At 37.9% G+C, this 25,021-nt stretch overlaps 1 protein-coding gene across 5 annotated transcripts in view; it reads right to left on the minus strand.

Moving 5' to 3' along the window:
• LOC121429763 (MLX-interacting protein-like) overlaps positions 1–25,021 on the minus strand; it is a 60,735-nt gene that overhangs the window by 15,276 nt on the left and 20,438 nt on the right. For 2 of the 5 annotated variants that reach the window (XM_041626970.1, XM_041626967.1), the window contains exons 4-12: positions 20,499–20,609; positions 15,149–15,329; positions 12,444–12,542; positions 8,293–8,429; positions 6,027–6,482; positions 4,995–5,685; positions 4,388–4,584; positions 3,113–3,209; positions 1,261–1,328 (exon numbers count right to left, since the gene is read on the minus strand). In XM_041626970.1, the coding sequence (XP_041482904.1) occupies positions 1,261–1,328; positions 3,113–3,209; positions 4,388–4,584; positions 4,995–5,685; positions 6,027–6,482; positions 8,293–8,429; positions 12,444–12,542; positions 15,149–15,329; positions 20,499–20,609 (2,037 nt within the window). The remainder of the gene's footprint in view (positions 1–1,260; positions 1,329–3,112; positions 3,210–4,387; positions 4,585–4,994; positions 5,686–6,026; positions 6,483–8,292; positions 8,430–12,443; positions 12,543–15,148; positions 15,330–20,498; positions 20,610–25,021) is intronic. The other 3 variants (XM_041626971.1, XM_041626969.1, XM_041626968.1) reach the window with 3 other exon arrangements.

Below are 25,021 nucleotides of genomic sequence, written 5' to 3' on the forward strand. Positions count from 1 at the left end.
TCACATCAGACCAGTTGCTCACACACTCGATGATCATCTTTCTGTTTACTCAGCTTTCGATACATGTCAATCATCACGGATATGTTGACATTAAACGCCAATATAGACAAAACTAGGAATATAAACAATGAGGAATGGGGATGGGGGGGGGGTAGAGGGCATTCATTTAAATCTAAAACAGTTCTCTGTTATCAAGTCTTGAGTCTTATTGGTAATTGCTTGTAATGACTAAATCTGTTTTTACTGTAATAGGGTATAATTTTGGATATTTTTTTAATATCTATTTGCTTATTATTTCTAAACACTCCTTTTTCTCATTTTTAACTTTACAACTAACTTTCTTCAAATACTTAGTCCTGGGCATCAAATGAATAAAAACATTTAGAGTACAAAGTTGTCAGAATTAAGGTTTAAAACTGTTAATTTGTTTTGAAGTCCAACAAAAGTGTGGGAAAATAAGGATAGCACCCTTTAAGAAGAGGTTATTGACAGATTGTCCTATGACAGAATACATATATTTGATAATACTGTAAGTAACACTCAATGAAGAGCTGGGGCAAAGTTCGTCTTAGGATAAAGCCCTCTTGAATGGACTTTGAACCACCCGTAATTTCATAACAAGATGATTGAAGATAATATTTAAGTCTGAAATGGCCTTGTACATAATTTGGGCGAACATATATATATTACCCAACTCAAGTCTACCAATCTATTGTATTCTCCATTATTTCACGTATATTCTGACTGGTGAAAGGTGTGGCATGTCAAAAGTGAAGAAACGTTTGCTTTTATTACTAGTGACACTGAGGTGATATATAAAAGAGGCCAGGGCCCTGAAGCAGAGAGAGTTGCATTTAAAGGCAACTAAATAAAAACAAAACAAATAATGCACAAGTCCCTGATAAGCCCATTTCATTGGTTGAAAGTCAAGACGCATTTGATATTCGGAGTCGAGTTTGATTGCAACTTTTGGCACCTAGGCCCCGTAGCACAAACATTAGCATTTAATCGTTAATTTGAAAGAACAATTCTGATTGGTCCCTAGTCAGTTTACTGAGCAAAATACGCATGCAACGATGATCGAGATAGGTCATTTCATTCAGCGATTAATCGCTGACCTTTGTGTTACGGGGCCAGATCAATAAAAAAAATTAAAAACAAAACTAAAAATGTACTGAAATAGTATACATACATCTCATAAATGTTATCTAGTAAAACCTCTTTCATAATGAATAAATAAACAAGTGGCAGAAAACCAACCTCGAACTCTCGCATACTGGTGGGAGTTTCGGGATACTCTATCTGGCTGCCAGGCGATGAAGCCGCACCTGGAATATTCATGAAGAATCACAGAAAAGGGAGGAAGGACGAAAGAAGGTAAGAGGAACGGGAAGAAAATGGCGGAAAAACTTGTTATAACAGAGGAATCCTCTGAGATACCATACATGCTAAAATAGATACATTTAACATAAAGTAATGCAGGGATATTATGCTGATCTGAAATGTATGTGACATTGGATTTATGTGCCTTTGATAGAGGGAAGTACAAAATGATTGAATTGAGTGGGGAAAGATATGTTCTCGAATTACTTTCCATCATGTAACGTAACGTTTGTGATGAGTATATGGAAGATTGCCATTTGGTCTAATAGTGCTTTTTGGTCTAATTCCCGGCTGTCTTATTCAACATGGTCTTATCTGATTTCTTCAGTACATTGATAGTTTACCTAATAGCCAGCTGTTCTAGTTACAACCACAGACATTTTGAACAGTGTTTAAATTCATATTGGAAGACGTCCTGTTCTCCAATTCCCACTTGGTCTAATACCACTTGGTCTAATTGATTATGCAAACTGGTAATGGACCAAATAGTCATTAGATGATGCAGGGAAATGTCTGCGGACCAATGTCAATTAGATGAATTATTATTTATAGAAAATAGGTAATAAGCCAAGGTATAAGCCGATCGAAATGAAAGGACCATGTGGCAATTGAACCAATATTAGCCCACTGAAATAGTCACCCCAGTAAGCAATTTCTTAGTTGCCTTAGACAGTTGGGAATTAGACCAACCAGTTTTAGACCAAAAGAATATAACCCAAACATTTGGGCTCATAAAAACAGAGGAAAATGGAAATGGTTGTGTGTGAAAAATGTCGAAAATTATGTATATGTTGGCTTTTAGGTCCTGAAAAGCAATCAAAATATAGGAATCAATCTGAAATTTAGAGTATGTCTTAATAATAAAGTATAATTTTTCCTGTTGATGCAAAAAAGATATTCGGTTAGTGGGTTTTAAAACCTGTGAAGATGAACAATTAAAGAAGCATAGATATTAATGATTGTCATTAAAAGCTCACAGCAAACTTACTGTAGAGTGATGGGAGAACGTCATACTGAATCAGATCATCTGATCAACAGTTTTTTATAAGGTTTTACCCTTTTTGTCTTTGTAGCAGTAATTTTTATTCATTGATAAATGTAACAAAAATCTTTTTTGCAAGGCATTTCAATTACTTCTGCTGATGCCTCGGAATAAGCAAAAATCATAGTGTCATTTAATTACCAAAAAAAATGACTCTTCAATTTTATTTTTTAACCTTTCACATTGTTTCTGTGGCTTAAATATGAATAGGTTAGGGTTTATAAGTTGGAAAATGTTTGGAAAACAGCAAGTCAGTATACACTGTTTTTAAAGGAAAATGAATTCCAATTTTATTTTCATGATTTATTTCTGATCAAATATTGACAATAAGGAACTATATCTATACCATTGGCTTTGGTTGAACTGAAATTAAGCACGTCTCAACATTGCAATGCATACTCCATAAAACTCTTCCATCACTTTACAGACTGTGATAAAACAAAGGGAGTGCCACGGCGTCGACACTACGCCGCAGCTATACTTGCCGCAGAGCGAACATTTCAACGATAAACATCTTGCATATTAATCATAGGAGTACTGAATGCCGCCCCGAGCGAGGGTTGGCCAAGCGAGGGCCGGCCTGACTGACGGGACCGAGGTGAAGGGCTCCCCCATCTTCCCAAACATGGCAGCCTGTACTATGGGAGGACCGCCCCCTCTCGCTCAAATTTCTTTTGTTTTACTCACTAGATGCGGCGGAGGCCTGGCAGGATGACGGGACTGATATGGTGAGATCACGGTCGGTGGAGGGACTACGCAACAAGCCAGGCTCTTTCACTTCAGACTATAGATCATAAAACATACATCACAATAGAAGGGGGAAGGACATAACCTTGTATTAGAACTCACAAGAAAGGGAAGAAGCGACAAGGGGATCGAGGCCACGCCCTTTACCTACCTAACCACACCCTTAGATTGGCCAACAACCCTTCGAGAAAGGAAATGTTGGTGGAGTTTCCAAGAGATTTTTTAGAGGGATTCAAGAGGTTTTGTCGGAAAGAGGTTTAATGTTTGCAGAATTGGGATGAGGGCAGGCCAAGATCCCCACTTACAACTACTTACCCTAAAAGCTTACCAAATAAAAGCATCCCCTTCTGTGTGGTTAAATCAACCATCAACGCAACTCTGGCTATACGCCATGATGGCTTGCCTCTCATGTGAGAAAAACAATAAAACAGAGAATCTCGAGACGTAAAAAAAAAGGAAGAAGAAAGTACGTAAAATACCCATCTGTTTTTACAGTGCAGAGATGAAACAAACTCCGCAATGATGGTATGTTTTCTCATCAAAACATTATGGTAAATAACCTTTCAAATCTATCTTACAGACCACTAAAATGAACATCACTTCTTCATGTCTGTTCTTTCTATCCTTGCAAGTGTGTGTTGTAATTTAAATGTATTTTCAAAGGTTTTTTTCTTGAAAGCAAAATTGCTGGTAGTGACTAGGTACAAGATACTCAAAGATGTGTCTATCATTGTAAAATGTTTTACAGTCTTAATTTCAATCAGAAGTTGTTATGTCTAATTCTGTAATGATGTTCCTGACCCTAACTAACCTCAAATGGTATTTCTTTTTTTTTTGGGGGGGAGGGGGGTAGGGTAAGAGGGATAGCTGCGGAGAGCAACATGAACTTATGAGGTACAAGCCAAAGATTCTTCTCTCATGCCAATTAATAGGCTTCTGGAATATCAACAAGCATTTTGTCAATGTACTGATTTTCATTGTACAACAAGTGTAAATTGTATTTCTAGATGACCTATATCTCCAGGTCCCTGCAATGATCATCGTTATTTTAGGAAATAAACCTGATTTTCAATTTTTTAAAAGAGAAATATGCGATGTGACATCTGGGTTCAAAGGTCATATTGCTCTCAGTACATCCCTCTTTATCTTTTCTCATAAGAAGTACGAAGAAACCCAAGAGTCAGGTCCCTCTTTCCTGAGGCACACAACACCTACCTTCCCTTGCAGTGCAGCCTGGAGAGAGTCCTGGAAGTGGCCCGGCAAACCAGCATAACTAGCCCTGGGGCTATTAGCCCTACTGCTAGCCCTGCTGTTGCCCCGGCTGCTGGGGCGGCTGCTAGGACGACTGTTGGCTCGGCTGTTGGCTTTGCTGTTACTCCGACTGTTGGTCTGGCTGCTATGGGTGACTTCTGCTGGGAGGGTGGGAGAGAAATTTGCAGTCCCAAAAACAATTTAAATGATGAGAGTTCCAAAGTTTAGCATTAGCATGGTCTGACAGGTAGAAAACAATGAAAAATTTTAAATCTGAAAACATGCCTTTAAAAAAGAGAGGTACAATCTAGTATTAAACAATCTCTGTGCAGATTTCAGCAAAAGAAAATTTATACACACTTTGATAGGACACATCATCAAGTTATTTTTCATAATTTTTTTTTTATAAACTCAAAATTTTCTGTTAAGATCAAAACACATCTACAACACAGGTAAATGATAATTCTTAGAAGATTGTTGGACGACTATACCCATCATTATCATGTTAACAATATGATATCATAACAGAAAATAAGTATGTCAACCCTTTGGTGACTCTTTCAAATCAAACCTCTTTTAGGCTGGCGATAGGCATTCAGTCCGGACACTCCCACAACATTCAAGGCAGAATACTGCTCGAAGTCCATCAGCTCTTCCTGGGGCTGCGGAGATGCCACTTGATGCGATTGCGGAGACACTATCGAATGTTGCTGCGGGGATGGCACTGAATACTGGGGGGATGCAACGGAATGCTGTTGCGGGGACGCTACGGAATACTGTTTGGGCGACGGGACCTGATGCGGCTGCCCGGGTGATGGCACCTGATGTTGTTGCTGATGATGTTGATGTGGTTGCCCTGACGACATGTTTCCGCCATACAAACTATGACCCAAGACCGTACTCTGGTCCATTTGGGCCATCGGGTCCATGGTGCAGCTGAGATCTGTCTGTATCTGCTGGTAGGTTAGAAACGTTGCATCAGAAAGGGACGTCTTCAGCTGTTCAGTAATGTCCACATTACTTTGGCTAGTTGGTGCCCAGGACGTCGTGCTCATGGGATGGCTGTACTGTGTGGTCCAGTCTGGGAGGATCTTGGACGGGGAAGAGGTCATCTGACTGGACAGGAGGTCGATAGCTTCGTTTATGACACCCATCGTTGTTGCATTGGGACCTTGGTTCATTGGTACATTCTGGATGCAAGCTGGGGGAGATGTTGGAGTAGGGCTTTGTGCTCCAAGTTTGGTGTGAGAAGAGGGATAGACCTTGACAAAAGAGAGAAAACCAGAGAGGCTAGCTGCAATTTGTTAATTAAAAACAAAATGAACAGCACTCCAATGACTATACATTCCAAGGTCAATAAAAAATTCAAAAGGACTTGAAAAAGAGGGATGGATTCCCATATTTTTAAAAGGAAAAACCGATTCCAAATAAAACACCTTCAGTCGTCAGAGGCATAGAAATACTGCATTTGAATAGCAAATCATATGAGAGTGGCAACAGAAAAGTAATACTCAGTACATGAGTGAACCTTGATGCATCTAAAGCAAAGAATGTACACTCAACATTTCAACAAATGAAATTCTCTACTACAGCTCACTCCTACCTGGTTACTTGCCAGTGAGGTGGTTAGATGAGAAGAAGTGTTGGGTTGTTGATAGGACAACGATGCCATTGGCATGGACTGCTGGCTGGAATGCTGCCCTCTACTGCTGACACTGCAAGTCACGCCCTGCATTGGAATGTGGCCCTTGGAAAGGTCTGGCAGTTGCATGTTTCTCCTACCGGCAGAAGACTGACTAGGGCTCTGTCCCTGGATCTGTCTGGGAGCCTGCCCAGACACTTGACCTGAAGACACTTGTCCTGCAGCTTGGCTGTAGGTCTGGTTAAGGTGTGACTGGGAGAAGTCTGATAGGGGTACGCTGCTGACCATAGGGTCATACTGGCAGGAGACGATGGTGGGTGGGGCCGTTGCAAAGGTCACACTGCGTTGGTTGAGCACTTGCTTGCTGTTGTTGCCACTGCTTCCAATGATGGCGATGGGATAGGCATTCAGCAAAGACTGCAGGGAAGAGAAATGACTTTCCGGCTTATGCACGTTTAAATAAAAGGAAAGCAATGGTTCCGAGTTCTTTACAATATGTCATCGCCCTGGGCAATGGATACCACTTCAAACTTCACTTTGCCGTGAAATTGTATGCACTATATAGCTCATTACTGCACTGGTCAGGTCATCATAGTTAGTCCACTGATTTGAATCAGCATCTTAAGTTAGTACATATTTGTGGAAATGGGGCCATGGGGGTTATGTCAAAAGACCAACTGCATCTAAGGGCACCGTTTCATGACGCATCTAGAAAATTACTTCCACTGATTGGCTCTTAACCAATCAGAGACAAGGATTTCAGCAGCTTGTAACAGCTACCACTGAAAATCATCAAAAAATTGTGACCTTATGAGCTATTAGCCTGAAGAACCCACACTGAACCTGTCTGGGATATCCTGAAGTAGCCGTTGAAAATCATCAAAAAATTGTGACCTTATGAGCTATTAGCCTGAAGAACCTACACTAACCCTGTCTGGGATATCCTGAAGTAGCCAATCAAACTAATGATTCCTGCCTCTTCTCTCCTATTTGCTGCTATACAGACTAATGACATAAGCTACAGAAATCCTGCAATTTGATTGGCTAAGTGTAACTTTATCACAGCATTTCTCTTAGAGAACAAGTTTCATGAAAGAGGGTCCAGTTGTTACTATATTCCCAGGTTCAAATGAGATTAACTACCAAGGCAGCCAACAGCATGTTTGCATATCTACAGATTTAAAGTTTTCCTATATGACTCAATAATTTCCACATCTTCCTGTTCCCATATATGTAGAGCTTTATTTTTATGACCTCAATAGTTGCACAAATTGTATGTCTATTAGGAAAAGAAGAGGAAAAGGGAATTCCAGTCTGGCCATCGATAAGGATTTATAATGGTCTATTGGCCAACTAGAATGCAAGTTATGATCTGAGGAGGTGAGGATGAGTGGTCTAAAGTGACTAACTAGGCACATGACAGTCTGGGGTTCAATCCCTGGTAAAACATACCCTTGAGCAAGGTATTGCATCTACACCTCAATGAAAACACTACTTAAGGAGATAATAAACCTTCAGTAAGTTGGGATTAGGTCATTTTTCTCTGGCTACTAAGTATGAATGCTTTTAAGCAAGGAACAAGGAACTTCACACTTCTCAAGTGGATAAATAGTGTACCTAATGGCACGAGCACATTTTGTTTGTTTGCCCCCCTCCCCCATCATAGAATCATGATACAAATGCACCATCAATTTTGCTTTATCACACTTTCTATAACTTGCAGAGGCAGATCAAGGCAGGAAAGCATTGAAAACGTGCCCCCTCTCTATTTCAAGAATCAGTCACTGAACACACATATCTATAGCCAAATCTAATACAACTGTCATCTGCACCCCTGTCTAATATCATCAAATTTGCTCTTTGTGCCCCCTCTACCTAAAAACCCAGGGGCCCATCTTACAAAGAGTTGTGATTGACCCAATCAATCGTATCTCGATAAGAATCCATCAGTGTCATGATTTTTTTTACAGGAAAACTGCAAAATGTCCCTTGTAAACAAGGGAGAACACACCACATTGTCAAGAAATCAATGAATTTATGGATATACATTCATTTATAAACACGAAAATTCAAAAAACAAACATGCATTTTAGATGTTGACTTTGCTAGCTTTCCATAGTAGCGATTGATTGGATCAATCGCAACTCTTTGTGAGACTGGGCCCAGATCTACCACTGATTTGGCAGACAGAATGAGAGATGTCCACAGAAGTGAATGGATGCCTAACCTTGGTCGGGTCTGTAATCTCCATGGCTTCGCTCAGTGAACCTATAGAGGTGTCGGAGAGGAAGTTTGGTGGTAGACTGTAGTTCATCCCCAGGCTATCCGTGTCTTGTTTGGTAGGAGTCTTTGCCAAGATATCTGCTTGGAAACGAGAGCAAAGAAAATGATTCTTTTTTGAGAGGGTATCGACATGCAGTAAAACATGCTTGCCAAGATATCTGCTTGGAAACGAGGGCAAAGGAAAATGATTCTTTTTTGAGAGGGTATCGACATGCAGTAAAACATGCTTGCCAAGATATCTGCTTGGAAACGAGGGCAAAGAAAATGATTCTTTTTTGAGAGGGTATCGACATGCAGTAAGACATGCTTCACAAGATATCTGCTAGGAGTTGAGGGCAAAGTGATTCTTTTTTTTTTCCTGAAAAGGTATCATCAAGCAGTTAACCATGCTTCACAGGATCCTATGGGCTTGTTGCATGCAAGTCAGGTCAGATGAATATTACACCCTTCACATTTCATAAGCTGTACAAGCAAAAACTATTCAAATCAGGGGCATCTTCCATAAAGAGTTACAACAATTACAACTTTGCCAAATATGGTGACTACCATAGTAACAGGGCTCTGCTGCAAGTTATATAATCAAAGATTTTCATGGAAGTATAATACGCTGATGCAGGGCGCGACAAACCCGCTTGCCCGGGGCAAGTGAAAATGACGTGCGGGCAAGCACTTCTCGAAGTCAATTGCCCGATCGGGCAAGTGGTTGTTGCGTCTTTTTTTCTGCACGGTACTGGTACCTCGTTTTTCCATAAATCATCCAAAATCCACACTCAAAATCATGAATAAGCCTTAAAAAATAGCGAGTAGCGCAGTTTCAAATTCCAAAATTGCGTTATTTTTTCTGTACCACGTATTTCCATACATGGTACGGTACCAGGTATGAAAAAAATCAACGCAATGGCCGGGAAACAGTTGAATGTAGTATAGGGGTCCATTATGACTACCACCATGTGCAATTTCTAATGCACATTTTCCCCCTTCCGATATCACGATTCTGTGATAAAATAATTAGAATTACACAGGAAATAAATCACAGAGTCTAGTAACCTCGCATTGGTGAGTTGTCATTCGGCTTTGCTTTTCAAAACGGCCTATTAACATCCAAAATAACTTGCCGTATTTGTTAATTATAACTTAAAATTCATTTGTTTCCCTTTTTGAGGGGATGAGGTAAATATCAGACAATAAATCATCAAACAAAGCTCCATCTATTTTACAAGGCCGGCGGGAGGCTCACACACGTGCGCATACTAGCTAGCCAGTCTGAGCTCTGTCTCTCTGCCAGAGCTCTGGGGGACAATTCGCTCAGTAAAGGCCTCAATGATGGTGATTTTCTGTTTCAGACAGAGTTTACATTTCGGGTATATTATTCAAAACTTCCAATAAAGTTTGATGATTTCTTCATTGTCATGTATATTTAAGTTATTAATGAATACATTCTCACCGAATTTAGACTCCCCCATAGAGAAATGCAATTTTCGTAGAAGTCTGCATTTTCAAAGAACTTCAGGAAAAGTTAGGGTATGTGGGCCTTTATTACATGGCCGAGTACAGGTTATTGTACTGGAAAAGGCGAAGTAGAAATTAGATATTGAATTCATTTATATCAAAGTTCAACTCACAGTCACACCCACACAAACACACGCACACACACACCCAAGATTCTAAGCATAGTGAAAAAAATTACTTAAAAATCATACAATATTAAACAATGTTAGTAATAATTCATTAATAAGTGAACAGGTATTCCTCAAAATAGAAAAAAAAGTAGCATGTGAAAACATGTAGATAAAAATTATTGACCGAGTGCAACATCATAAAATGATGAAGAAAAGACTTTATGGTTTCCAACTAATTTTTTTTTTTTAAATCAAGGAAATATGGAAAATAAATGACCATTTCATGGATTTAAAGATGCAAAATGTGAAATTTTAGCCACTCCACTTTTGATGATAAAACAATTTTTTCCGAGTCAATAAAGAGCTGAACATTTTTCACTGGCTTTCTTTATAGTTTCCAACTACGGTAAATGAAAGCAATTCTAAGGAAATATGGTAAGCAGGTAGCCATTTCGTGGATTTAAAGATGCAAAATATGAAATTTTAGCAACTTTTGTTGAAGGGTTTTTTAAAACCTTAAATGCCCATAAAATATCGATTTTTTATCTCCAAAATAAACGTAAAGACTCAGGCCTACGTTGCTGAAAATATCCTTTTCAATGTGTTCTTTTATACTGGACATGATTCTCAATTGTTATTTTGTATACCTTAATAAAAATAAGAGTAGTGCCGTCATAATGAAACAAGTGGAATGCCTCTGGCCGTCTCACCTGCATCACGCGGTTCAATATAGCAGCAGTGCTGACTTTGAATACTACTCTAACTCGCACAAGATGTTCAGTGATACATGGTTACTCTTATGTCCACTTTTTATGAACGAGACCAATAAACTTACAGAGATATGATGGTTATTCAACAAAAAACCCCAACATAGCCAAAGTTCATTGACCTTACATGACCTTTGACCTTGATCATGTGACCTGAAACTCGCACAGGATGTTCAGTGATACTTGATTACTCTTATGTACAAGTTTCATGAATCAGATCCATAAACTTTCAAAGTTATGATGGTAATTCAACAGATACACCCAATTTGGCCAAAGTTCATTGACCTTTGACCTTGGTCATGTGACCTGAAACGCGCACAGGATGTTCAGTGATATTTGATTACTCATATGTCCAAGTTTAATGAACTAGACTAATAAACTTTCAAAGTTATGATGGTAATTCAACAGATACCCCCCGATTCGGCCAAAGTTCATTGACCCTAAATGACCTTTGACCTTAATCATGAGACCTGAAACTTGCACAAAATATTCAGTGATGCTTGATTACTATTATGTCCAAGTTTCATGAATCAGATCCATAAACTTTCAAAGTTATGATGGGAATTCAACAGATATCCCCAATTCGGCCAAAGTTCATTGACCCTAAATGACCTTTGACCTTGGTCATGTGACGTCTATAGTCTCACTCTGCTTCGCAGGTGAGACAAAAATTATTTAAAAAATTGGGCAAGCAGTTTTTTCTATCGGGCAAGCAAATTTTTTCATCACTTGCCCGACAGGGCAAGTGAAGAACAAATTTTTTGTAGAGGCCTGTCAGATGGCTATTAAATTTACGATAGTGGTAAAGTAAGATTTTATGAAAGAGCCCTGATCATCAACATGAATGTAAGTTAGGGATGTACATTAAGGTTTCATTTGAAAAAAATCTAACTTGCTGAAGGCAGGATATGCAAAATTATCAGTTGTTGAGAACAACTCATGAGAAAATTTGAATAGAATTCAAAATGGGTTCGTCGAAGAGTGAAATATCAGCAGCACATGCAAACTGATAGAAAGCACAGATAGAATACACAAGCTCTGATTGGACAATCTAGTCTAGTCACAAGACTTGATCCCGGGGGGGCCACTTACATTGACGAGTGGATACCATGCGCGACCAAAAAAACACGTAAAAAGGATGTCCTTTTCACGATAAGGCACGTTACGTACGTAACGTGAAAAGGGTGTCAAAAACACAAAAATAATGAAAAAAGGGTATCTATTTCGTTAGGAAAATTACGTGTTTAGGGTCGAATTTGCGGGGATGATAAAACAAAATTAAAATGTTTTATAAAGGATGTCCTTTTTGCCCCAACACTACGTGTTTAGAGTCCTATTTGCGCGAGGTGTAGAAGGTGGGGTCGTACTAAACCAAATGAGGTAAAGCCGACAACCAAAGGACCCGTAACAATAAAACATTCCTGTACCGTGTTTAGGGGTTCATTTCAGGGAATATTTGCCAATAGTATCGTTTTGCTTTAAGGGTAGGGTTTCACACGCCAATACTTGTTAAGGGGTGCATTTTCAGAATATGGAAATTACGTGTTTAGGGTGCTTTTCGAGACCCCATGGTCGCGCATGGTATCCACTCGTGAATGGAAGTGGCCCCCCCGGGGACTTGATACAACAAATAGGAACACACAGAAATACAAGTATACAAATGCACGGATTAGATGATCTAGTCTATAGTTCCCAGACTCGATACATACCTTGAAGAGAATCCAGGGTTTCCATGAAATCTTCATCAAAATCAGGCTCCAGCTGCATAAGTCCGGGCTGTATGATATCACTGTTGTATACATGGCGAGCTGAAGAAAATTAAATCATTTAAGAAAATTAGAGAGTTTGGTAAAATTCTTGTCTGATCACGTGATTGCCATGCTAAGGAAACAGGTTACATGAACATATACTTACGTGTAGCTAAAGGAAACTGCTTTGAACTTAACTGGGAATGTAACCTTTTTTGACACACAGATACAAGTGTGATGCTTGAATTATAAAAAACCAAACTCACTTTCAACTAAAGGCACTGTGCTGTAAAGTTCTAACAAATATGGGACTACACATAACTCTGCATGTACACTTTAAAGCTCAAAATGTTCAGATCCCTTTGTTTTTCATGCATCATTTAAGTACATGTAACATTACATTCATAACGAATAGCATGAAATGATCTGTAAAATCCAATGGTTTTGAACAATAGCATTCTAATTTGCACCAGCCAGTACTGTTTTTAAAGGGGAAGTTCACCCTGACAAGCAGCAAAAATAGCTCAGAAAAAATCATTAAAAAAATATTGAAGGTGCGAGAAAATTCATCAAAGATTAAGAAAGTTATCTAATTTATTTTCACTTTTTGATTTGTGATGTCATATGCAAGCACCTCCCCAATATAAAATAGACGAAAATGTCATTTTTGAAAATAGTTAGGTGGTCAGTCTATGGTAGATCACCTATTGATTTTTATTTTACTGTCAGTTTATTAACAAACAACTCATTTCACATCTACTCCTGAAACGGAAAAAATAAGGTTTGTCGTAATAGAAATTCAAAAATGGAAATATTTGCATTTTATGTTACATAACATATGGGGCAGCTGTTCGTATTTAACAACACAAATAAAAAGATTACAATTCTAATATAGTAAACTTTCTTAACATTTTACAGATTTTCCTCAAACTTTCACCGGTATTTTAAAATGATTTTTTCTGGTATTTTTCCACAAACTTTTCTACAACACAAAAATTCCCCTTCAATGCCAATTACCTTCTCCAATTTTCAACTGTACATTTGAAATCAAATTGAATGCAATGCAATCCCATTGACTTCCAGATACAGTACACGTAGAATCAATCATATTCCAGTTCAACACAATACAAAATACTTAATTTCATTCCAACTCTTGAGGGTATCACATTCCGATAATCCCAAATGCAATTCAAGGGTGTATTTTCCTTGCGGAGACACAACACTATCAAAATCTGGCTTTTTCATAGGAGAGCACCACAAAGCTAGTCTACAGTCGCAGACCCTGATTGATACTTGATCATTAAGAGGGTCTGGAAACTAGAATAGCATAAGTAAGTACAACTGGACATTGTAGCATGTGCTTGTAATACTAACTACATTGCGGAACTACAAATTGATGCAGAGGGTCAAGGTTCAAGCTCTGGTCACATCTTACAGATCGTGACATGAAAGTTCTGTCCCAAATGTAAATAATCATGTCTGATTAACAAACATCAGTAAAAGCTTGATCACAAACACAACAAGTCCCTGCTAACGACCTAACGCTGCATATTAAGACCACTTTCCTTGCGCAAATGGTTGGCACAGCAAACTAACATGAAGCAATCATCTCAATTTCTATCAGGTTTTCATTGGGAAGTGATCCCCTACTAGGTTCCAACTGAATTTTGGTACATGAATTTGCTTCATGTACATTCAAATGTTTTTTTTTTTTCAAAGTTGATGACAGGAAACAAAACATCAAACTACCTCCTGTCAAATCTAGGTAAGCATTGGAAAAACAAATGACTTCATATCAAGGTTATTCCGTACAAATACCATGATACATGGGCATATTATTGGAATGTTTTGATCTTTAATTACATATCGAAGAACATGAATTGGGTTGTATTTTTAAATTTATTTCTAAAGAAGGCCTTCTTGTCTCAACAGTATTTCAATTTTGTTTCTTAACCATGTTCTACTACCCACTGTAAGAAACAATCAATTGCAAGTAACTTTGAGATCCTTGAATCAATTTGATTCTTGGAACTGAATGCTGCGCTTCCTTGTACAACAGTATAAAGGCCTAACGCTGCATACTAAGACCACTTTCCTTGCGCAAATGGTTGGCACAGCAAACTAACATGAAGCAATCATCTCAATTTCTATCAGGTTTTCATTGGGAAGTGATCCCCTACTAGGTTCCAACTGAATTTTGGTACATGAATTTGCTTCATGTACATTCAAATGTTTTTTTTTTCAAAGTTGATGACAGGAAACAAAACATCAAACTACCTCCTGTCAAATCTAGGTAAGCATTGGAAAAACAAATGACTTCATATCAAGGTTATTCCGTACAAATACCATGATACATGGGCATATTATTGGAATGTTTTGATCTTTAATTACATATCGAAGAACATGAATTGGGTTGTATTTTTAAATTTATTTCTAAAGAAGGCCTTCTTGTCTCAACAGTATTTCAATTTTGTTTCTAAACCATGTTCTACTACCCACTGTAAGAAACAATCAATTGCAAGTAACTTTGAGATCCTTGAATAAATTTGATTCTTGGAACTGACTGCTGCGCTTCCTTGTGCAACAGTATAAAGTGGAAATCAACTTCTAAATGATATTTGCAACTGATAGAAAGGAAGCTTCCTGGAACAACCTGTAAGACTTACTGATCTTCCTGGGTGCAGGGACGGTGAAGTTCTTCCTCTCTGTGCTGATAAAGAGGGTGTCTGAGAAGTCTTTGAGGGTGTCATCGTTCATCAGCTTCTGAGCCGACATCGGGGAGAGGGGAGGGTGGGGCATGTCCAGGTTGATGGCATGGTCTTCCACTGTCCTTTGGGCACTTTCCCCCTGTACAGAGAAGCAACATCATTGACAAAGATTGATTAAGAGTTCTTTAAAGATACTGTTCTTTGCTGGCTTTGAAGCCAAGCCAACATGGGGTAAGGGACGGTGGGGCATGTCCAGGTTGATGGCATGGTCTTCCACTGTCCTTTGGGCACTTTCCCCCTGTACAGATTTAACGTCATTGACAAAGATTGATTAAGAGTTCTTTAAAGATACTGTTCTTTGTTGGCTTTGAAGCCAACATAGGGTAAAGGGATGGTGGGGCATGGTCTTCCACTGTCTTTTGGGCACTTTCCCCCTGTACAGAGAAGTAACATCATTGACAAAGATTGATCAAGAGTTCTTTAGGGATACTGTCCTTCGTTGGCTTTGAAGCCTACATGGGGTAAGGGGACGGTGGGGCATGTCCAGGTTGATGGCATGGTCTGCCACTGTTCTTGGGGCACTGTCCCTCTGTGTAAAGAAAATGAACATTGATATAGGGAAATTCTTTCAGGATGTCTTTGGGAAGATGGGGAGGAGGTTGGGGCATGTCAAAGTTGATAGCCTCAAGTCAGTTGTTTGTATTGATTCTGTTTGGGCTATTGAATTCCAATGTGTGTTGAATTTCCTATATTCTTTTCAAATCATTTACAACAAATATGGCTTCATGCAATTACTGAACTCAAGAATTTTTATTTTAGTGATCACACTATTTCATTTAATCTGCTTGCCATGAGAACCATATGGTCTATGTGCTAATCCTAAAGGCCTGGTCACACCGCCCGAGCGTTGTTGGAGCGGTCGTGGAGCGGAGAGAAAAAAATCATCACCGCCTGCTACCGTTCACCATTTTCGATTTCAATTGTTTTGGGGTTTTTTTCCCCCAATATTGTGAGCGAAAATCGACCCTTTCTCCCTACCGCTCCAACAACCCTCGGGCAGCGTGACCAGGCCTTAAAGGATAAAAAATTTATTAAGTAGCCAAATGATTTATAACAAACTGGCTTCGGTTAATCCTGATCATTCCGCATTCCACAACTAGGCTTTCAAAAGTACTTCAACTTCAGGATATCCTAATGAAGGAAACCCCTAGGCTTCCGAGACCTGTACTCTACATGGCAGGAGTTGACAGAATTTTATATGCAATGTGACTGCAAAAATAGGTGACCTTTTTGTAAATTGATCGAGGTTACACCAACCAACCCTGGCAATCCAAATAATAAGGACATATATGATTGTATAAAATAGGACTATTTTGTAAATTCTAGCAGATGATTACACCCTTTTGAATGCTCTATAGGCAGTGCTGCAACAGCCCGAGTTTGCTAAATCTTGAGATTTTAGCCCGATCGGCCCTCTTCACGATTAATCTCGAGATTAAAAAAACCCCGTCTCCACCATGACAAGAGCGATCCTGCTCGAGCAAGGCACTGATACATTATGGTCTGACGCCATGAATAAATAATCCTGAGTGCATCTGCACCTGCGAATTCGTGGGATAATTTGTAAAATAGCGTGCTATTTTGCAAATAATCCCAAGTTGACTAGGGATTGCAATCTTGAGATTAATCTTACAAACTACATGTACATGTAGCATGATAATTGCGTCTCCATTACCAATAATCTCAAGATTTTTCAGATAGGGATAATTTGTCGGATTAGAAAGAGCGCCCTAATTTGAAAACTCGGCCCTGATCTACTGCAGTAGATATCGTTGTCAACCAATTAGAGGTGAGGATTTCAGTAGCTTATAAAATCTACAGTGTACCATTGAAAATCGCTGTCAAAATGCTACATGTGCATGTAATTCTTGGGCAATAATTGATTGAACTATTTAAGCAGGACCAAGTATTTGTGGGGGCTCTTATGAAACTTTTCATTTAAAAAAAAGGGTATTTATTATAATTTCAACATTTTTCAGTGTCAAATCACCTTTTATGCATTTTCCTCTGATTAATGATAGTATTTAGTACTATTAATGATCCTAATATAAAGATTATATCAAAAAGATATTTCCAAAAAAAATTCATAAAAATTATGAGAGGGTGTCGTATGCCAAATGAACAATTAAGTAGGCTATGAGCATGTACATGTACACGTAGCATGAGCAGTCTTGAAGACGTGCATGTGGGTCTATATGTGACCCGATAGATATTACCTTGACTTATGAATAAACCCCGGAGGATAAATAGGACACAGCAGGCAACCCAAGATGGTAATCAAAGACATCTCTAATGATGTCATAGCCAACTCTAATAGTCTAAGCACTTAATATTCTACGACGTGACAGGCTTGGGGCACCAGACGGCAGCTTCTGATTTATACCAGGGCGTATTAGATTAATATTTTACAATCTATTTTCACTTTTTTGTACATAGTTGCTATAGAAGAACAGTTGCATAATAATTGTACAATAGATTTTGCATGAAGGGCCCATGACGTGTAACTAACATTTACAATCAATTGTAACTTTTTTGTACATGGTTGCTAATTATATAGAGCCCACGAGGTGTGACATAAAGAAATGCAATTACAATCAATGGTTGGTAATTTTTAGAGCATGGTTTATGCAATTAAAGTTACACATAATTGTAGATTAAAATTGCCTACATGTACACAGGTACACACGAACATGTAAATTATGAATTGTGAGCAATATCTCGATCTTGCATGTTTCTGTTGAAGGTTCTTTAATAATTTCAGAAGAAAATAATCCAATTAAACCAATATTGTGATATGTAAAAGTTATTAATGCCTTTGTTAACACAAGTTTCAACATGGAAACACATATCGAATTCAGAACCTCAATGAAGTTTAATTAGGAACACTGCAGTTTATAATGAACATGTTTAATAACAGGTTTGGAACCTGAAGACTTTTTAATCAAGACGTGCTAATCGCAGACCAAAGAGCCCCCCTGGATGAAAACAAATATGACGTCAAAACCAACGAGGACAGCAGACATGAAAGTGTTGATGGATTGATAATACACTATAGGCCTGCAAGTGAGACTAAGATATCAACAGCATACCGGGGATGTCACAGAGATCATAACAAAGTATTTCATTTTGTTATCTGACAGTTACATAGCATTCACAGAGTACTGCAATCTATTTGCTCTTTGACATCACATTTCTGTCACAGATAACACTGCCAAATTGTGACCAACCAGCTCAAAGCCAAAATAACGGTTTGTTTTTGCTTTCTATTTCCAGGCCTAAATCGGGCTTTTATTAAAGGTAAAAGAAAGTACATAATTGCAGCAAACAATTATTTCATGAGAAAGTCTTTAAAATCAAGGTTAATTACCACCACTAGTATCTAGATCAGCTACATTGAAATCAACTCATTTTTGTGAAATCATGAAATCTTAGCTGAAAACTGATAATTCTGATGATAACTATTAACACAAAAAGGCTTATGTGGGACAGTGTATTAATATTGCTTGGAAAAATATCCAAAATTTTATGGAATTTCGTGCTTATTTTGCTAATTCCTCGGCAATTACACTTTTTTTCTAGAGCAAAATGCCACATTGTTTTAAATTTATAACGCTTGGGTGGTCATCAAGGTAGCCGTGCTAAAGCCGGGGTAATAATAACAGGGCCCGCTGGGAGAACAGTTTTCGGAACTGAAGTGGCTACCCTGGGTAAATATGCCGCTATTATTATTATTATTGTCATTTTATTGGATTCTGTTCGAACTCATTTTGAAATCGAACGTAATCCATTTTTAAATTATGACCGCAACTGGTATTTATCTTTATGTTATATCACTTCAATGTTCAGGGTATGCTTTTTAATACTTCATCATGAAAGAACCTTAATATTCTTTTTGACTGATTTAGTGTTGACTTCGAGCTGGTTGGTATTAACACAATACTTTCTGATATCACATCAGAAGGCTCTGAATGTGTGCACTCGCATGTTGCATGGACAGTATCTGCTTACAAAGCAATAATACTTAACAATACAAATTGACTTTGAGTATTTTTTGAAATGGAGAAGCATTATTTGTAAAGAACATTGACCTGGCATCTTTTTATTCCTACGCAGACATCAACGTTGATTTCTTCACCCCTGCCAGACAGTGCCCTACTATCAGACTCAATTCAAAAGGCCAGCAATAACTTTGTCCCAGACGATGAATACATACCATTTTAATAACTTGAACATTTGAACCCAAGTTTGCTTCAGGGGGACCTGTTTCAGGCAACTTATTACAATTGTTTAATACAAGCTGGTAGAGGGAGCTTAATAGAAAGAGTATAATTTGACTGGTCGAGAGCATATCTGCCACAGACATTGAACTTCATGAAACTAGTTCCATATCGATGACAAGCTACATTACCTCTTCATGTACATGTAGCATTCTACTTTTCATGTATATTCTCATGGAACTCCTGAAACTTGACTCACATGTAGCATTCTACTTTTCATGTATATTCTCATGGAACTCCTGAAACTTGACTCACATGTAGCATTCTACTTTTCATGTATATTCTCATGGAACTCCTGAAACTTGACTCCAAAACAAATTTTGTTCGACAATTACATGTACATGTATGAATTGATAATGGTCAAATTTAAATCAATATCTACATGTAGGCCCTGCAAAGTGCTTAGCAGTTGATTTGTAATTTAGTAGTCACACCTGATTTGTAAGATCAATGTCAGACAGTTTATTACTTTATGATAGTTACATTGAACATCATGAGTAATCATGAGTAATCAATCATAAATAAACTGTCTGAATAAAAGCTTTCTTATGGTGGCCTATTTATTTAGATGTGATAAAATCTAATTACGAATCACTTGGGTTTAATATTTCAATCGATCAAAATCATTGGTAACTTTACAAATCAAATTTCGATCTTATGTAAATTTTTGGTGGAATCGATTGCATCTTGACAATTAGTTTTATGAAACCCCTTCCTGGGGTCCGAACCGCAAAGCTCTTCTATGATTGAATTGCATAGACGAAAATCGAGCAAATGATTAATCGCTAACATTTGTGTTACAGACCCAGGACCCTGTAACATCAAAGATCAATTATTAATCTTACAATGAAGCATAACTTGAAGACTTTGACAAACCATGTACAAAAAGTTAAAATCAATTGTAAATATTATAGGTATCGCCTTTTGAAATCCCTCCTCCCCCCCCCCATCTACTTCTACTACCTCCTTACCATGAACAAATCCCTGCCGAAGACCCTCCATTTGTGATAGTCCCTGACAGCCGAGCCAAGCTGAGATGGATTCCATTGCTTATTGATGGGTCTCCCCTGGATAACATCAGCCTAAAGAATAAACAATGGTGCAAAAGAAGAATATTGTTATGGGTGATGATGATGATGTGAAGGCCTGGTCCCACTGCCCGACGGGCACAAAACATATTCATAACGGATACAGCGGACAAGCAAAATTGGGGTGGCTCCATCCGTTCTTATCCGATCCAGACAATGGAAAAATTGATGAATAATGAAATCACAGTGGACGGATACTTGATAGATATAGTGTATGAAACACGTATGCAAAGATGGCAAATTTTTCCGTCTTACATCCTCTCCACATCTGTAAGTGCAGTGGGACCAAGCCTTTAGAGGCAGTGCAGTGATTGATATATGATGTCATTCTTCTTTCATGTTCCATTCAATCAACACTTTTTAACCCTAAATAGATGTTGGTCTGTATTCTTAAGTCTGGTTTAACTAAGAGTTAGAACATTGCACTAACTTTGCACTGACATTACAGGAAATTGAAAATGTAATAATACATATATATATGTTTTATCAATATAATACATACATTGTATGTTTCCTTGATATATTTCATATTTTGATTTCCTATGCTTTAATGAAGAAAACTATTTCAGTTCTTATTCCAAGTAGGGGGGAATCAAAATGTTGCAGCAATGATCAAACAACCGTTAGCTATATAACGTTTCCCAATTTTCACAACAGTTTGATTATATGGTAAAAAATAAATAAAAAATGTTGCTATAACAACAATTTTGTTTAATAGTGAAACAAATATGAACCTTTTTTAAATCAAACTAGAACATGAAATGCTAAAAATTTGTGCTTTGTCTTCTTTAAAACAAAGAAATCTCCTTCAAATAAATGAATTGTATTGACAGATATGCTATAAGCAATGTAATTTACACAACAAAAGCTATGAAAATGCATATGCGCTATTGACAAAAATAATGATGACTTTAAGATTAATACCAGTATAAGGAGTAGGCATTAATAGGTAGAAAACTACTACTATATAATCAAAATATTATTTTTCTTACAAGTAGCAATAAATTCCCCCCCTATACTTCCTGGAAATCTAAAATGAAGGTCTCCATATTTTCATGATACACAATAGGTCCAACGTACATTCAGGGACTGTACAGAGACATGTACATGTACAAATGCCTGTAATATATGTATATTAATCTGAATTGGCAGACTATAAACCACAGTGTTGACTACCGTGCTTTTATTAAATTGGAAGACCGCACTGAGGTCAACTTGGTAATAACTTTTTAAACGACTCAAAGAGAAATGTACAGTGCATCAATAAAAATGGCTAAATTCCATTACATTTTGGATTGATTTTGTGTTCAAGTGTATAGGCCTACATTGTAATTGGGCACCAGTAGACAAATGTACGCTTACATGTATATTTTACTGGAAATACATTTCATCATCATCAGCCTTCATGATAAACTAGTCCAATTCATGGAATTTTTTATGACAGATACAGGGTGCGACATAACTTTTTAGAAGCACTTGTCCAATCGGGCAAGTAAATTTCTAAATACCGTAAGTAACGGTGTATTAACCGCACCTTTTTCTCGGCGGGATAGAAGCAAAAGTCGGGGGTGCGGTTTATACACGGTGACGGGTCTGAGCCAGCCCGCCGTAACCCCTCCCGTACAGTTCACAACACATCGAGTGGCCGGGCGTAGCCGCCCAGGCAATGTCGTTTAGAGGGGTATGAGCCGCGGGTAATGGGAAGCGAATTACGATCTTAATTAAATGTTGTCCATAACAAACGCACCCACCTTCATGACACTAATTTTGACTTTATTCTCGATTCAAAGTAGTGAAGTTCCCTGGCTAATTTGAAAGAAACGCCAAGCACACTCGGTAATATTTTGTGAGCGAGAGTTGAATGAGCTTAGATATTGCGTTGTAATGTAAATAGTGCGACTTAAGCTGGCGCTATTCAAAGTCCCATTTCGCGCCGGCGCGCCAGCTTGTTTTTTTCCTTCCTGTTTGCTTTTCAGATGATACCATGTAAACTACGCACGAGAGAGACAGCACGAAGCCGTAAAAACAACTGGAAAAAATGTCAATTTCTTTGTTTCTTGAACCTTCCTATAATTCCGTATCCAAAATTCATGCTAAGACATCAAATTTCTGAAAGTGATTGTGAGGTTACGATGCAAGAAATGTGAATGTTTGTTCCTCCTACGCTGGGAAAGACAGATCATAATTTGATAAGATGTACTGGCATGACTGGGTACTGTATCGTAGTTTGCAATGTAATGGCAGTGCTGTGTGTGTGTACACTGTGACTGTGAGGTGAGTGAGTGTGTAAATTGCCAATATTGTCGGGACCGTTCTTTCTTTCTAACATTTGTAGATGAATTGATCAAGAACAGCAGATTCCGCGTGCCGGTAATCTCTTTGGATACTTTGAATTTTAAAATGTAAATGTGAGATTTTTTTTTTTTTTTTTTTTTTAGTCCAAAGTTGGGGGTGCGGTTAATACACCGTTACTTACGGTAGTTGAAATATACTTCCCAAAAATCTATTTCACTTGCCCAATAAAATCCTTCAAAAAAAAGTTTTACCTCTTCTAAGGAAAGTTTTGCAATTATTTAACCATTGACCTTTTTCTCTCCTTTTACATGAACTTATATCTACCTTGATATTGCATTTCATTTCCAAAGTGACTTTGCCATGCCTGCCATGACCAACATTAGGGTCAATATCATATCGACCCTAATTTTGGTCATTCTACTGTGAGAATTTTGCTAGCCCAATTTGGGCAAGTAGTTATGGCCTTCACTTCAAAAACACCTGCCCGACTCTAACTTTTACTTGCCCCGGGCATTCGGGCAAGTGCTTATGTAGCACCCTGCAGATGAGACCTTCTTGTACACTATGCGATGTCACAGACATGTTTGAAAATAAACTGCCAAAACCTTCACTTATATTTCCTTTTTTTTCTTTATTTTCTTTTTACTCCCTTTGAAAATGCCTACTGGATATTAAAATTCCCACTACATAAAACCAGACTGCCAAGAAGGAACATAATTTCAAGGCATTGTGCATGCATCAAATCCGGTCCCTCGTTCGTCCACTATCAACATCAAGAATGCGTACGTGTAAATTGAGATCTCAGTTCTCCGAAATAGGACGATGTGCAGATCTTTGTGATGAGCGTAATCTCAAAGGTTTTATCTGGAGTGGATTGGGCCATTCATAAGTCCATTCAACTACATGTACATGTACACGATAAATGTAGGTCAGCATATGACAAAGCCAAAGTCCAACAGCAAATCCTTATTGACCATCTACTGACCTGCCTTATTTTTAGAATGAACACCATTTAAAGGTATTGTTTAACTTTGTGAGCAGCCGATTTAAAAAATTCTCAAACCACGATGAAACATGTGTACAAGTGCATGTATTAGAACTAATAAACCCTGAAAACAACTATTATTGAGAATGAAAAGCCAAAACTACAAGGCAAACCTTGATTTTGTCAATAGGTGTCTTATAGAATCCTAAATAGTACACATAAGTGTATGGGATGAAATTAAGATGGTGTTGCCAGTCACTTTATATTTCAATTTTTGAAGCACTAAATAATCATTTTCGAACACAATTTTTTCTGGGCTTCATTTTTGTAACATATCACAGACACAGGTGACAAGTGTGACCTTCTTGCTCAGATTTTTTAAAAGTCAAACCAATGTTAACCAATCACTTTAAAGGCATTTATATATAGTTATCATATCAGCAGTCATTTTACATGCTGCTTTACTTTTGTATTTGAAGAACTGCCAAGGTAAATATACAATTAAGCTGCCTATGTTTAACTATTGGAGTATAGTGCCTAATAAAATGAGGATACGTGAATAAATACAATTAATTGATACTGATCGATTGTAAATATCAACCCCTGGATCAATAGCTATAAAACTTTGACTTATGAAGCCAAGACGTTAAAAGACCTGGGGCCTGTTGCAGAAAGAGTTGCAATCAATCGCAACTCCAAAAATCATGCGCAACTTGATTTTCAACCAATCAACAGCGCGCATTTGGGACTTGCAATTGATTTTTGGGCTTTCGTTTAAATGCAACTCTTTCTGCAACGGGCCCCTGGGCCCTGTCTGACAAAGAGTTGCAATTGTTCCAATCAGCCATAACTATCGACGGCCTGCAAACTCAACATCTAAAATGCATACATGTTTGTTCAAAATATTTTCTAGATTTAAATGATGTGTACATTCATTGTTCTCGTGAAGATTCAGTGTGATTCTATTTGTTTACTATTAGAGATTGTGCAAATTTCCTGTAGAAAAAATGTGGTATGCATGGATTTCCATACAGTTGAGAATGATTGGATCAATTGCAACTATGGACTATAGAATGCATGTTTGTAAAAAAAAAAATTGAGATATAAAATGTATATCCATATAAAA

This window comes from Lytechinus variegatus, chromosome 16 (genome assembly GCF_018143015.1).
Source record: "Lytechinus variegatus isolate NC3 chromosome 16, Lvar_3.0, whole genome shotgun sequence".
NCBI classification, from domain to species: domain Eukaryota; kingdom Metazoa; phylum Echinodermata; class Echinoidea; order Temnopleuroida; family Toxopneustidae; genus Lytechinus; species Lytechinus variegatus.